Source organism: Grampus griseus, assembly GCF_964374135.1.
Source record: "Grampus griseus genome assembly, chromosome: 19".
NCBI classification, from domain to species: domain Eukaryota; kingdom Metazoa; phylum Chordata; class Mammalia; order Artiodactyla; family Delphinidae; genus Grampus; species Grampus griseus.
Genome location: NC_139013.1, coordinates 7,422,014 through 7,436,153, shown reverse-complemented (window position 1 = coordinate 7,436,153; position 14,140 = coordinate 7,422,014). Strand labels below are relative to the sequence as shown.

The 14,140-nt window shown below is 55.0% G+C and overlaps 1 protein-coding gene across 2 annotated transcripts; it reads left to right on the top strand.

The window, feature by feature from the left end:
* Positions 1-46: 46 nt before the first annotated feature.
* RUVBL2 (RuvB like AAA ATPase 2) lies at positions 47-14,131 on the top strand. Of its 2 annotated transcripts, none has more exons than XM_082677477.1 (15): positions 47-424; positions 3,414-3,468; positions 5,031-5,086; positions 5,394-5,535; positions 7,364-7,493; positions 7,650-7,716; positions 8,586-8,692; positions 8,778-8,871; positions 9,263-9,386; positions 9,719-9,813; positions 9,910-10,028; positions 12,558-12,677; positions 13,065-13,194; positions 13,793-13,907; positions 14,024-14,061. In XM_082677477.1, exons 1-15 carry the CDS (start codon positions 413-415, stop codon positions 14,044-14,046), a joined length of 1,389 nt encoding a protein of 462 aa, XP_082533603.1. In that variant the 5' UTR covers positions 47-412; the 3' UTR covers positions 14,047-14,061. The 2 variants fall into 2 exon arrangements, with proteins under 2 accessions (XP_082533603.1, XP_082533602.1); XM_082677476.1 differs by having other exon boundaries at positions 48-424; positions 14,021-14,131.
* The last annotated feature ends 9 nt before the right edge of the window (positions 14,132-14,140 follow it).

Below are 14,140 nucleotides of genomic sequence, written 5' to 3'. Positions count from 1 at the left end.
CTCCAGTGGGCGCTAGCTGATTGGCCTTCAGCTCTGTCAATCCGAAGCTAGAGGCCCCAAAATTGACGGGGGAGGGAAGACGGTGGATAAGGAGGAAAGGAGGCGTGGGGGACGTGTGGTTGCCCAAAGAAGTGTTAAGAATTTTGCAATCGGCCTTAGTAAGGAGGCCTGGGTAAAAGGAGGAGGAGCCACGAGGCGTGGGGAATGGACTCCGGAGTTCTGGGAACTCATCTTCCAGAGCAGCCTGGATGGGCGGGGCCTGAAAAGTGACGCCGCGCCCTGAAAAGTGACGCCGCGCCCCACCAGGAGAACCACCGAGATATTTGGAGGACCTGGCAGTCTAGAGGGGCCAGAACGCCTCGTTCCCAGCGCGTTTCCGTTTCCGCTAGGATATTGGCGGTTGGTGAGCATCATGGCAACCGTGGTGAGTGTCGGCGTGCGGAGGGCTAAGGAGTCTCAAGGAGGAGGGGGCTGGACGGGGACTCTTGGATCTTAGCGGAGAGGAGGCTGGGGGCCTGGACTCTTGGATCTTAGCGGAGAGGAGGCTGGGGGCCTGGACTCCTGGTTCTGAGGAAGGAGGGAGCTGGGGGCCCGGGCTTCTGGATCTGAGGGAGGAAAAAAGAAGGGACTAGGATACCGGCATCCTGGGTTCAAGTGAATACTTACGGTCTCAGTGGTCAAATCTGACTCCATCATCTTCTAGGAACTCCAACTTCCAATCCTCTGGGCGCAAGTAGTGGCCAGTTCTCCAGTCCTTTGCCTTAAAGTCTGATGAGGGTTGTAGTGTCTTGGGCTCCAAGCCATCCAGCAGTCTTGGGTTGTTGATGGTGTGAATAGTACCTGAGTACAAGGGAGAAACACAGGCGGGGACCTGCCCAATGCGCTTCAGATCGTGGAGTTGCTTATTGAGTCTTGAGCCAAAAGAGAGAGTGTTGAGAACCCAGAGGGTGTCAGTAGAGAGCGGAAAGGGCCGGGGGCACAGAGGCTTAGGAACTTGTCATGGGATTGTTTTAGCCATTTTCATATTCCCAGCATTTCATCAGGACATGCCCAACGTGGATGCTCAATAAGTTAGCACTTGAATGTATGCATGTGAACTCCATAAAGGAGAGACCAGGTACACTGGGCCAGGCACCTAGTACTTTTCTGAGAAACATCTAAATGAAGAAGGGATGTAGCCGTAGCTTGGCGGTTGGACGTGGCTTCCAGATGCCTCGGTTCCCATGGTGACCCCAGTCAAGATGGGGCTAGGGTCGGGATGAGAGTTAACTGGTGCCTGAGGGGCGACTTGTGAGTGTTTCTGTTGTCATGGCAAAGGGGGTGGATGGGGAAGCGGAAGAGGAAAGGGCAGTGGCCACACTCCTGAGACCCAGTTCGCATGGGTGTGGATGAAGTATTGGGAGTGTGAGGGGATGGTAGCTCAGTTTTGTTTCCATGGGATCAGCAGGCAGCGCGGGGTAGGAGAGGCTTATGGTGAAAGGAAAGGTTTTGTAGGAGGCAGGTCTGTTTATGTTGGGATTCCTGGACCAATGTGTATTTTTTGTCTCGAGTAGAGTCTGATAGGCTGTATAGGGGTGGGTGAGAGTATGTTCTCAATCTTCTGATAGGGGTTTGGGGGCAGTGACCAACCTCCTATGAGGAGGAGTAAGTGGGAGAGTTCACAAACAGCAAGGGAGGAGGCTTGTGACCATGCCACGGTCAGGAAGTCTGAACTCTTGGTTCCAGAGAGAGGAGGGTTTTCCTTGGGTTGGATGCCTGCATCTCCTCTCATTCTGGTTAGGAGACCTGTGAGGAGGAAGAGGGTTGGGGGCAGGTGGCCAAGGAACTGGGTCAGCGTGCTGGCTTCTTAGGCCTCCCTTTCTTTATTCACCCCAGGCAACCTCTAATCTACTTTGTGTCTCTAGATTTATTTATTCTGGATATTTCATATAAACGGAAGCATACAACATGTGACCTTTTGTGTCTGGCTTCTTTCACTCAGCATAATGTTTTCAAGGTTCATCCACGTTGTAGCGTGGATCAGAACTTCATCCCTTTTTTAAAAGAAATATTATTTACTTATTTATATAAATTTATTTATATATTTTTTTGGCTGCGTTGGGTCTTTTTTTTTATTTTTAAGAATTGTATGCTGTGCTGGGTCTTCATTGCTGTGCGTGGGCTTTCTTTAGTTGCGGTGAGCAGGGGCCACTCTTCATTGCGGTGTGCGGGCTTCTTGTTGCAGTGGCTTCTCTTGTTGCGGAGCATGGGCTCTAAGCGCACGGGCTTCAGTAGTTGTGGCTCGCGGGCTCTAGAGCGCAGGCTCAGTAGTTGTGGTGCACAGGCTTAGTTGCTCTGCGACATGTGGGATCTTCCCGGACCAGGGCTTGAACCCGTGTCTCCTGCATTGGCAGGCGGATTCTTAACCACTGCGCCATCAGGGAAGTCCCTTCATCCCTTTTTATGGCTGAATAATATTCCGTTTTATGGCTACCCCATATTTTGTTTATCTATCCGTTGATGGATGTTTTGGGTTTTTTCCACCTCTTGGTTATAAATAACACTGCCATGAATATCTGAGTGGATCTCCATTTGGTTCTTGAATTGTCCCAGGCAGTGTTTACTCATCTCTCTCCCCCACGTGAGAAGGGATAATGTCTGACTTTGCTCTTTGGAAAGCTGAGGACACAGGAGACCTCAGTTCCTGCTTGTTGAGTGAACTCAGCACTTCAGGGCGTCATTCATTCAAACTCCAAACATTGAGCCCCAAGGGAGACCAGTGAGATGTGGGCTGTGCCCTTCATGGGACTCACATCCATTGGAGCCAAGAACATTGATCCAACAGTCTACCTTGTGAGTGTGAGATCAGACTCCCAAAAGAGGCCCTTCCTTCTGTCTGGATATCCAGAGACCCTAGAACTAGCCGGGCAGGGGCTGAGGTCAGGGAGGGCCTCCCTTAATGAGTGACGCTTGATCTGATTCAGTGAGGGGGGTGGGGAGAGCAGGCCAGACCAGGGACCTACACATGCAAAGGCCTAGTGACAGAGAGCTGGGGCAGCGAGGCGCAAGGGGGGCCAGAACACGTCCAAGTTAATGCGCACTCTGCATCTGTCCTCGCAGCTCTGGGGGACGGGGAGGACTTCTTCCTTCAGCAAGTAATTCCTGGGCACCAAACATGGGCCCGGCCCTGGGGACGGGGCTGTGAAAGAGACAGACACAGTCCTTGGCTTCCTGGGACTGACGGTGTAATGGGGTCAACCCACCAGCCCTAGTGGGTGACAGCTGAGGAGGATCTGGTGTTTGGGATGCCAGCCTGTCTGTGGGGAGGAGTGGAAAGGACTGTCTTGTGGGAGGCGGGCAGGAGGGACAGAGGAGGGGTTGTTGAAAGCTGGGACCGCAAAGGCTCTTACTGATGCGTCTTCCTCCAACCCCAGACAGCCACAACCAAGGTCCCAGAGATCCGCGACGTGACGAGGATTGAGCGTATCGGTGAGTGAGCGTGGGTCAGGAATAGGACCTAGCCCCTGCCTGCCCCCTGTACCCCTGACAGAGCCAGCTTACCCAGGGCCCCCAAGAGGGAGTCGGCCTGCACACCATCCCACCATCCCCCGTCCCCGCTATCTAAGGAGGGAGGTTCCTGAGTTCCAGAGCAGGTCAGATGGCTGGGGGCGGGGGTGGGGTAGACCATGCCAGGCCTCAACCCCAGGCGGTACTGCTGCTGGCTTGGTTCCCTGGCGGGGCTCCCTGATGCCCCAGCATCCTGCTTGGAAATCGTGAAGGTGGATATTTGCTGAGTGCTGACTGGGGTTGGCCCTGCACTGACTGTCCCAAACACCAGGCACACGCATCATCTCTTTGAGGGCAGGGACCTGGTCTGTCTCCTTCCTAGCGGTGTCCCCAGCACAGGCCCTGGCAGACCAGACGCTCCACAGATAACTGTTGAATATGAGTTTGCATCCCTCAAATCCTTACAGTAGCCCCACAAGGTGCCTCTTGTGACTGTCATCCCATTTTTAGCTGAGGTGACCAAGACTCAGAGCAGGCAAGCCCCTGGTCCCAGCTCACCTGGGACCAGGAAGTTGGGCTGTAGTGGCAACAGCAGGGTGCAGCCTTTGCAAAGAGCCTGACTTGCAAGGAGGAGACTACACTTATTCACATTCATTCATTCAGAGCTTCCAGAAGAGGCAGTAAAGGGCTGCTGGCTATGAACCTGGGTTCTGGAAGCACGCTGCTGGGTGCCACTTCTGAGCCGCGTAGTGAGGGGCTAGTTGCTCTCTGTGCCTCAGTTTCCTTACCTGCAAAATGGTGGGAGAGTAGTTCACCTCCTCAGTTGACATAAGATACAATAAGGTAAAGCACTTAGCTATCAAGGGCCAGCCCTGCTGGGAGCTGAGGACCCAGGAGACTCTAGCTGCACCCAGTCCCTGCCCTCAGCCTGCCTACAGGCCAGCACAGGGGTTGACACATCTTTCCTTAAAGTGCCAGATAGTAAATCTTCTCTGTTGAAAGTAATCAATTCTACTGCAGCAATGCGAGAGCACCCCCAGATGGTATGTGAACGAATGGATGTGGCTGTGTGCCAATAAAACTTTATTTACAAAAACAAGTGCCCACCCACAGGCTGTAGTTTGCCCAGCCCTGGTCTAGTGTAAAGCATTGGAATCCTGCGTCTTCACCTCTCACTGGCCGTGTGGTCTTGGGCAAGGGACCTAACCTCTCTGAACTCCTCCTCGCCTCCATGTCAATGAGGGCCTGGGGGCGATTATTGAGCCCTGGACATGATCCAGGGTGTTAATAGCTGAGACTCTTGTTCTCAGAGTTACATGGAATGAGATTAGAACCTGGGAGGTCACTCAGGCCACCACGTAGCCTAAGAGCCATTCTTATTTACTGAGCATTTACCATGTCCGGCCATCCTCCCAGTGAGGCGGGGAATCGAGGTGCCCTTGTGACCGAGGAGGAAACCAGGGCTTGGCGGGGAAGCCCCTCAGGCCACACATCGACACGAGCTGGCTGGTAACCGTGTCTTCTGGTTCTTTCCCCACACACAGGCGCTCACTCCCATATCCGGGGGCTGGGGCTAGACGATGCCTTGGAGCCACGGCAGGTAGAGCCCAGGGGGCCGGGGTGGGAAGGCTGCTCCATGGGGGCCTTGGGCAGAGGGGACCCAGGGCTGTGGGGAGTATGGGGACTGCGTTATGATCTTCCAGACCTTTGTGCTGTATTTATAAAATTCAGCCGCATGTGCAGTTTTATCGGTCTTTAAAAAATGGGAGTGGAAAAGGCTTTTTTGGCTTTTTTCTGAAGTCCCTGCCAACGTGTCCTGTTTGATCTCATCAGGCTGGAGGTGGTAGAAATGCAGTAGTAGCCCAGGAGGAAGTCACCTTGTATGCTCTGTCACCTCCCACCCCCAGGCTTCCCAGGGCATGGTGGGCCAGCTGGCGGCCCGGAGGGCAGCTGGCGTGGTGCTAGAGATGATCCGGGAAGGGAAGATCGCCGGCCGGGCGGTCCTCATCGCCGGCCAGCCGGGTACTGGGAAGACGGCCATCGCCATGGGTAAGACACCTCTCACGGCAGGATCTCTTCTGGCCTTGCCAGATGATCCCTACCGTGTAAGTCAGGGTTGGGGTTCAGCCACGTCTAACAGCTCAAAATGGCAGTGCCTTAAACACTATGGGTTTATTCTCTCCCATAGAATAATCTGAATGTAGGCCAATTCAGCCTTGTTGAACAGTGAAGGCTCCTACCTTCCTGCCTCCACATCACTTGCTTCCATGTCAGGGTCACCTCATGTTGCAAGAAGATGGCCTACGCTCCAGCCTTCCCATCCATACTCCATATGGGAAGAAGGAGAAAGAGGAATTGCAATGAGGGTGTACCTCCAAGAGGTAGCTCCCTTTAAGCAGCTGTCTTGGGACTCCCACACTCTCTTGCTTATATTTTATTGACTAGAACTTAATGGCTACACTCTGTTGCACAAGACAGTGAGACATTAAAACTTATTTTAATATTTTAATTGGGATCACTGCTACCCTAATAAAATGGGGGTTCTGGAATGAAGGAAGATGGGAAAGATGGGCATTGCATAGACAGCCAGCAGTCTCTTTTGCAATGCATTAGTGATTTAAGATCTTTTTACTCACAACTGTCCCTCATCCTTGTTGAGCTCCTATTCATCCTTCAAAACCCTACCCAGGCATCTTTTCCTCATTGAAGCTTTCCTGGACTCTCCTCTCTTCCCACTCATTCCCACGTTTGTGCCTTGACTGTGGGGCCAGGCAGTGAGAATCAAGGTAATAGCTAGGTCTGCAGTTAAGATAAAGTAGCACTCATTCGGGTACCCTGGTGTGCCAGGCCCTGGACCAGACACTGCAGACACTAAGATGATTAAGACCAAAATCCTGACTTTAAGAAGTTTCCGGCCTGGGGGAGGTGTTCGTGGACACGGTACCGTCCAGGGTGATGAACAGAGGAGGCTTCTACCTCCGATGAGGGGTGGTGGGGAGAGAAAACGGGGTGGCGGTTGTCGGGAGAGACTTCCCAGGTGAGTCAGAACCTGAACTAAGACTTGTAGGATGTCTGGGAGTCTCCTGGACAGACGGTAGGGAGCAGGACACCCAGGCAGAGTGTGACACACATCTGTAAAGGGGACCAAGGAGAGTTCCCAGCTCACACTGGTGAGGAGGGTTCGGTGACTTCCTGTCCGGGAGACTTGGCTCAGAGCTGGGCAGAGCCCTCAGGAAGGGGAGCTGGCAGAGGGGCTCAGCACTTGGAGTGATGGCAGGAATGGCCCCGCTGTCTACCAGCCAGCTCCAGGCCCCAAGCCATAGAGGAGGCCCGTCCCTGTGCTGGTTCCAGACCGTGACGGAGTCGTGGTTGAGCACCAGTGTATCCCTGCCTGCCCTCGTAATCGCTCCTGTGCAGGGTGCCATCCCGTGCCAGTGCTTGTCGTGTTATCGGTCCCATTACACGGAGGGGCAAACCAGCTTGGGGAGCAGACTTCTCAAGGTCACCCGGTGCTAAGCCCTGGAGCCGGGATTCAAACCTACACAGTCTGACTCTCTTACCTTCAATTTCAGCCCCTTGTCTCTACCCCTGCTCATCACCCCCAAGCCCTGAGGCTAGACAGCTCTTAGCGGTTAGGAGGAAGGCTTGGCAAGATTACAGTCATAAGGTTTGCCCTCTGGGCAGCGCAGGTTCTGATCCTCCCCATGCGGCCCTCTGTCCCCTGCCTTCTCTGCGTCTCCTTGTCTGCCCCTCAGCACCCTGCCCCTCTGCTCTCCTGCCTGAGGAGGGAGAAGAGCTGGTTTGCCACAGAGCGGGTATTGGGGACCTGGTGCCAGGGCTGCCCCCACCTACCCAGGCTGCCTCCCCTCCTTCCCAGGCATGGCACAGGCCCTGGGCCCTGACACTCCGTTCACAGCCATCGCCGGCAGTGAGATCTTCTCCCTGGAGATGAGCAAAACAGAGGCGCTGACACAGGCCTTTCGGCGCTCCATCGGTGTGCGCATCAAGTAAGCAGGGGGTGATGCCAGGTCCCAGCGGCCTTGGGACGTCCCCTCCCACCCCCGGCCCTGGCCAGCTCATCCTGCACCCAAGGGCTCACGGGAGTTGGCAATTCCTGAGGACCCAGGCCTCGGGCTCTCTCCTTAGATCTGTTCTCTGCCCAGGGAGGAGACTGAAATTATCGAAGGGGAGGTGGTGGAGATCCAGATTGATCGGCCAGCAACAGGGACGGTGAGTCTGCCCCCGAGTCTAGGCTACCCCCGAGGCTGGAGGGTGGAGGTCAACTTGCACTTTTAACACCTGTAAACAGCCTCCTAAATTAGTCTCATCCACTGCAATTAAATTTTCAATTTTAAAAACATGGTAGGAGAATCTTTAAATATAGGGAAGCTATTCCCCAGATAGTTCTTTAAATTAGATTTTGATTACAGCAGAAATCCGTGGATACATCCTCCCTTTAAAAATGAACAACCAAAACTCGCTTTAACTCCCTCCCCAATCCCAGTCCTTTTATGCTGCCACCTGTCCCTACAAAGGAAGCACCTCACTATGGAAACAATTCCAGGAAACAGGAGAGACTCCAATATGCTGGGAAAAGCCCAGACTTGGTGACTGTTCATCTTGTGAGGAGGGGCGTGGCATTTTGTTTTCTTAGCTTATCTCGTGGGGAGGGGCGTGGCATTTTTTGTTGTCTTAGTTGTGTTTAGCTGAGTTCTTCTGGGTTTGTGATCGACAAAAACCGCCTTTCATTTGGGTATAGAAAAGGAGTGTTACAGTGGGACCCCTTTGGCCATTCTGTGAGACCTTAGGTCCCTGTTGTTTTTATAGATTTTGTCTTTTAGGTTTTTGTTTGTTTCTTTACTGGATTTTTAATAATAGCTTTATTAATGTGCAGTTGACAGCCAATAAGCCACGCCCTTGAAGGTTTACAAGATGTTAGGCTTTGACACACATGCACCCAGGAAGCTGTCACTGCAGTTGTGACAATGGATATCTTCGTCAAGCCCCCAAAGCTGCCCCATGTCATGCTTGTTCTGTAGCTGTGTTAGGGAGACATTGGGCCCGTCTCTGAGCCCCTTGCCTGGCATGTCACCCCTCAGGGCTCCAAGGTGGGCAAGCTAACCCTCAAGACCACAGAGATGGAGACCATATACGACCTGGGCACTAAGATGATCGAGTCCCTGACCAAGGACAAGGTCCAGGCTGGGTGAGCAGTGGGGTCCGCACCAGGTGGTCAGGGTAGGGGAGCTCTGGCCCTTCCTTTCCTCACCCCCACCCTTCATCCCCTGCAGGGATGTGATCACCATTGACAAGGCCACGGGCAAGATCTCCAAGCTGGGACGCTCGTTCACACGCGCTCGAGACTATGACGCCATGGGCTCCCAGGTGGGCCAGGGCTCCAGGTCCCCTCGGTCAGGCACCAGGATGTTTCTCTCTCCTCCATCACCCCAGGGCCTACAGGGTCTGGATCCTCCTGTCACCCCAACCCCATGTCCCTGGTACTCCTGGTTCTTCCCTGTACCCTCTAGGACAGCTGGGGTCCCTCAACTTGGCACTTGGCTCATGGTTTCCGGGGTCCTCCAGGAACCCCCATATCCTTCAGTGCTGTTGACTGCCCTGGTCTTGACTACCCCTTGGGCCGGGGTTTCTGGGTGACCCCCATCTGGATTCTTAGTTCCATTCCAGGGAGCCCCAGTCTCCCCCAGACGGCCCCTTGGGCCCCCCCTTCATGCTCTTTTCTGCCCTTGTCCACACGAACCCCACCCCGGCCCCATAGACCAAGTTCGTGCAGTGCCCAGACGGGGAGCTCCAGAAACGCAAGGAGGTGGTGCACACGGTGTCCCTGCATGAGATTGACGTCATCAACTCCCGCACCCAGGGCTTCCTGGCCCTCTTCTCAGGTGAGGCCCAGCCTTCGTCTCCCCCCGCCCCGGGGAGCCTGGCAGCTCCCCTCTCCCTCTCCCATCCACCAGTATGGCCCCCCCGTGACGATGGCTTGCCCCCTCTTCCCCCATCCCTGTTCTCTGACTCCTGTTCTCCATCTGTCAGTGTGGTTCGTCTCTCCCCGTGTTGCCTCTCTGGGACATCTCCGACTCCCTGGCCCTCCCGTCATGCTGCCACTCCAGGGGCTTGGTCTCTCTTCCCTCTGTCCCTGGCGTCCCATCCTTCTGCATCTTGGTTCACCCTCCGGCCCTGGATCCCTGTCTTGTCTCTGACACCCCGCCTCCCACAGGTGACACAGGGGAGATCAAGTCAGAAGTCCGAGAGCAGATCAATGCCAAGGTGGCCGAGTGGCGGGAGGAAGGCAAGGCGGAGATCATCCCCGGCGTGAGTACCGGGACGGGGCCACGGCAGGTGACGTTGCGGTGGGGGAGAAGAGGGGACACAGGAGGTGGGTTTGACATCCGCCCCCCTGACCCCCAGGTGCTATTTATCGACGAGGTCCACATGCTGGACATTGAGAGCTTCTCGTTCCTCAACCGGGCCCTGGAGAGTGACATGGCGCCTGTCCTCATCATGGCCACCAACCGCGGCATCACCCGGTGAGCCACTGCCGGCCCCTCAGAGGCCCCTGGGGAGAACGGGGACCTCTGGGTGGTGGGAACGGTCACTGGGTAATCAGGGCACGTTTGGTGAGCACCTCGTTAGGGAGGGGTGGGCTTGGCTATTCCCAAGCTCTGTGGCCCAGGCAAGACAGTGTACTTTCCCCTCAAACTAAAGTAGGTGGCTGGTCAGGGCTGGTGGGCAACTCTGCTCCACAAGGAAGTCCAGGTGCCGTGTTCTTTCTGTTTTCTTGTTCCAGTAGCCCTTAAGGCTCCAGTTCCCAAACTGTGTGCCAAGGCACCCCAGGGTACTGCAGAGAACACAGGAGTGCTGTGGGATGTTTTTTTGTTTTTTGTTTTTTTTTAATTTTTGGCTGCACTGGGTCTTCGTTGCTGTGCGCAGGCTTTCTCTAGTTGCGGCAAGCGGGAACAACTCTTAGTTGCGGTGCGCGGGCTTTTCATTATGGTGGCTTCTCTTGTTGCAGAGCATGGGCTCTAGGCGTGCAGGCTCAGTAGTTGTGGAGCCAGGCTGTAGAACGCAGGCTCAGTAGTTGTGGTGCATGGGCTTAGTTGCTCCGTGGCATGTGGGATCTTCCCGGACAAGGGCTCGAACCCATGTCCCCTGCATTGGCAGGCAGATTCTTAACCACTATGCCACCAGGAAAGCCCCTGTGGGATGTTTTAAGGTTTTAAGGGATGCACAGTGACATGTTTTGGACGCTGCAGAAACTACTACAATTAAGTTGCTTACACCTAACTGCTTAATAGAAATAAAGGGAACGAAGCTTAGTATTTCTTTTGACCTAAGGATACCATGGAAAAATTCCTGAGACATGAAGGGTACCAGACGCCATAAAGCTTGGGAACCTCTGCCCTAGGGTGTCGTTGTGCCATGTCCTCCCTGCTGGCTCTTCCCCACCTCATCTACGTTTCAAGAGTCCACAGAAAGGGAGAAGGAAGTGGAGGGCAGAGAGCCCGCAAGAGGCTGGGGCCCAAAGGCTGCACTCAGCATGGCCACCTGGACCCATTACCCAGGGCTGCTCATGTGTGTGGCAGCACCTGGCTGCACGGTAGCCCAGGGACCAGCACCTCCAGGGCAGCAGCCTTGTGCCAGCTGTAGTGCAGGGAAGACAGGGGCATGGCTACCAGGGGCAGCAGGCAGGTTGTCCTTGGCTCTGTGCTTGGCCCTTTTCCAGGATGAACTGCTCGGCCCCCTCAAAAGAAGCTCGGGAGGTAATATTGTCTCAGCCCTGCTTTATTTTTTTTATTATTTTTTTGGCAATGCGTCACAGCTTGCAGGATCTTAGTTCCCCAATCAAGGATCAAACCCGTGCCCCCTGCAATGGAAGTGCGGAGTCCTAACCACCCGTACCACCAGGGAATTCCCTCAGCCCCGTTTTAAAGATGGGGACAGCAAGGCCTGGTAACTTGCCCAAGGTCACACGTAGAAGGTGGCAGGGCCAGAATTTGGTATCCAGATGACAGGGTTGATTGAGACCAGCTGAGAGCATGTTTGTAGCAGCTGCAGGTCAGGCTGTGGGAACAGGGGTGTCTCCTATGAGGGGCAGCAAACGCAGTCATTCCTCTGCAGATTCCGTATTCGTGGATCTGCTTACTCGCTACAGTTGATTTGTAGCCTCCAAATTGGTATCCATCACACTTTGGCGGTCATTCACAAGCGTGTGCAGAGCAGGAAAAAATTGAATCGCCCATGGCAGACCGTTCAGGCGAGGGTCAAAGCAGGCAGTGCTTTGCCTCCTAGTTTCAGTTCACGTGCTGTAAATAAGTGTCCTTTTCCTGATCTGTTTAGTGCGACATTTGTCACATTGTATGCTTTTTGTTCCCTGGTCATTTTGCTGTTTAAAATGGCCCCCAGCTGTCCAGTGTCGCTAAGCGCAAGAAGGCAGGGATGTGCCGTACAGAGAAAACACATGTGTTAGATGAGCTTCCTTCAGGCACGAGTTCAAGTGCTATTGGCTATGAGTTCAGCATGAATAAGTCAATAATATATATTGAATAAGGTGTCTTTAACCTGAAACTGGGCTATCTGTTGGTTGGTTACCAAAAATTGTGACCAGAGGCTCACAAGAGCCTAACCCTGTATTTGCTAATTGAGTGTTCGCCTCCACTTTGTAGAACGCAGCTACCATGAATACTGGGAATCTGCTGTTTCCTAGCCCCACGTGCCAGGCCTTGTGCTGGGCCAGGTGCAGCCGGGGACAGGACCGGCACAGTTGCATCCCTTGTGGAGCCCTGTGTCAAGCAGAGGAGTGGGACCTTGATCCAGTAATCCTGGACACAGATATCTAGCTAAAACCAGCTCAGCTCCAGGGGGATTGATGCAGTCAGGGGGTGGCTGCGCCATCGGGCAGTGACACCAGTGCGGAGCTGAAGGCTAACTGGTATTTGGTCCAGTGAGCGGGCTGTGGCCGAGGGGGTTGGTAGGGGTGGGGTGTTCTGAGTAGAGGGAATGGAGAGCCAGGTTCTAAGAGCATCACCCTGACAGCTTCCCTTCCCCCTTCTCCCCAGGATCCGGGGCACCAGCTACCAGAGCCCCCACGGCATCCCCATTGACCTGCTGGACCGCCTGCTTATCGTCTCGACCTCTCCCTACAGCGAGAAAGACACAAAGCAGATCCTCCGCATCCGGTGCGGGTGGGGGGGCCCCCCTGGCCTTCCGGGGCAGGACCAGGCTGCAGGCCTGAGAGGCAGGGCTGGTGTCCACCCTGTTTGACACGTGGCAACACTGAGGTCTGAGGGGGAGGTCACTGGGCCTGCCAGAAGCAGGACTGGGCTGGGCATCCAAGCAGTGGCCTATGATGGGAGGATGCTCTTTGGGGAAGGGAGGGGTTGTGCCGGTGACTGACCTTGTGGAAAGAGCCCTGGAAGGGAGAGGCTCAGGAGGCCCAAGGTTTGGGCCCAGCCTGTGCCTCGGTGGCTCTTCTGTGCATCTGAGGACGTGGACTCCACGTGTATCCCAGAGGTCCAGCAGTGCCATGGCCCTGGCTGAATGCCACCTACGCCCCCTGCCCGCAGGTGTGAGGAGGAAGACGTGGAGATGAGTGAGGACGCCTACACAGTGCTGACCCGCATTGGGCTGGAGACCTCGCTGCGCTACGCCATCCAGCTCATCACGGCCGCCAGCCTGGTGTGCCGGAAACGCAAGGTCAGCGGCTGCGTCTGCCCAGGGGTCAGATGAGCGAGTGGAGGACATGCTACTACTCCCAGGGCTTTCCCTGGGCAGTTGCATTTAGTCTCAGAACCCAAATTTTCAAAGGCAGGGGACTTTGGTCTCTCGAGTTAATTTCTGTGGCTCCCAGCCTGACACACGGGAGGTGCTGAGTAAATATCTATTGGCTGCAAGTTGATGCCGTTAAGTCCATTTTACAGATGAAGAAACTGAGGGGTGGGGGGGCTTCCCTGGTGGCGCAGTGGTTGAGAGTCCGCCTGCCGATGCAGGGGATGCGGGTTCATGCCCCGGTCCGGGAAGATCCCACGTGCCATGGAGCGGCTGGGCCCATGAGCCATGGCTGCTGAGCCTGCGCGTCCGGAGCCTGTGCTCCGCACCGGGAGAGGCCACAACAGTGAGAGGCCCACGTACCGCAAAAAAACAAACAAAAAAAGAAACTGAGCCGTGGGGAGGTGGGGCCCACAGCCACGAGGTGGCCACGGCAGGATTTGAATCCAGGCGACCTGGCCCCAGAGTCCTCACCCTGACCCACCTCCTGGGAGGGGCCCCACTGAGGTCTCAATTCCCCTATCAGGGCACCGAGGTACAGGTTGATGACATCAAGCGGGTCTACTCGCTCTTCCTGGATGAGTCGCGCTCCACGCAGTACATGAAGGAGTACCAGGACGCCTTCCTCTTCAATGAGCTCAGTGAGTGTCCCCCTCCCCGCCTGCCCCAGAGAGGGAGGAGGGAGCCCAGCCTGGAGAGCTCAGGCCCTGCCCTCGGGGCCACACTGACCACGTGGCCTTCCTTCTCCTGACAGAAGGTGAAACCATGGACACCTCCTGAGCTGATATCACCTTCACCCCCGCTTCCCCATTTTCTCCCAGAGTTCTGACACTGTGACTTTGTATAAAATGGTTCTGAAACTGGACCTATTGTG

Bases quoted from the DNA above. Each gene is read 5' to 3' on its own strand.
- RUVBL2 (XM_082677476.1), top strand. The intron at 3,469-5,030 runs GTGAGTGAGCGT...CCCCACACACAG, and splicing joins GACGAGGATTGAGCGTATCG to GCGCTCACTCCCATATCCGG. The intron at 8,872-9,262 runs GTGGGCCAGGGC...CCGGCCCCATAG, and splicing joins ATGACGCCATGGGCTCCCAG to ACCAAGTTCGTGCAGTGCCC.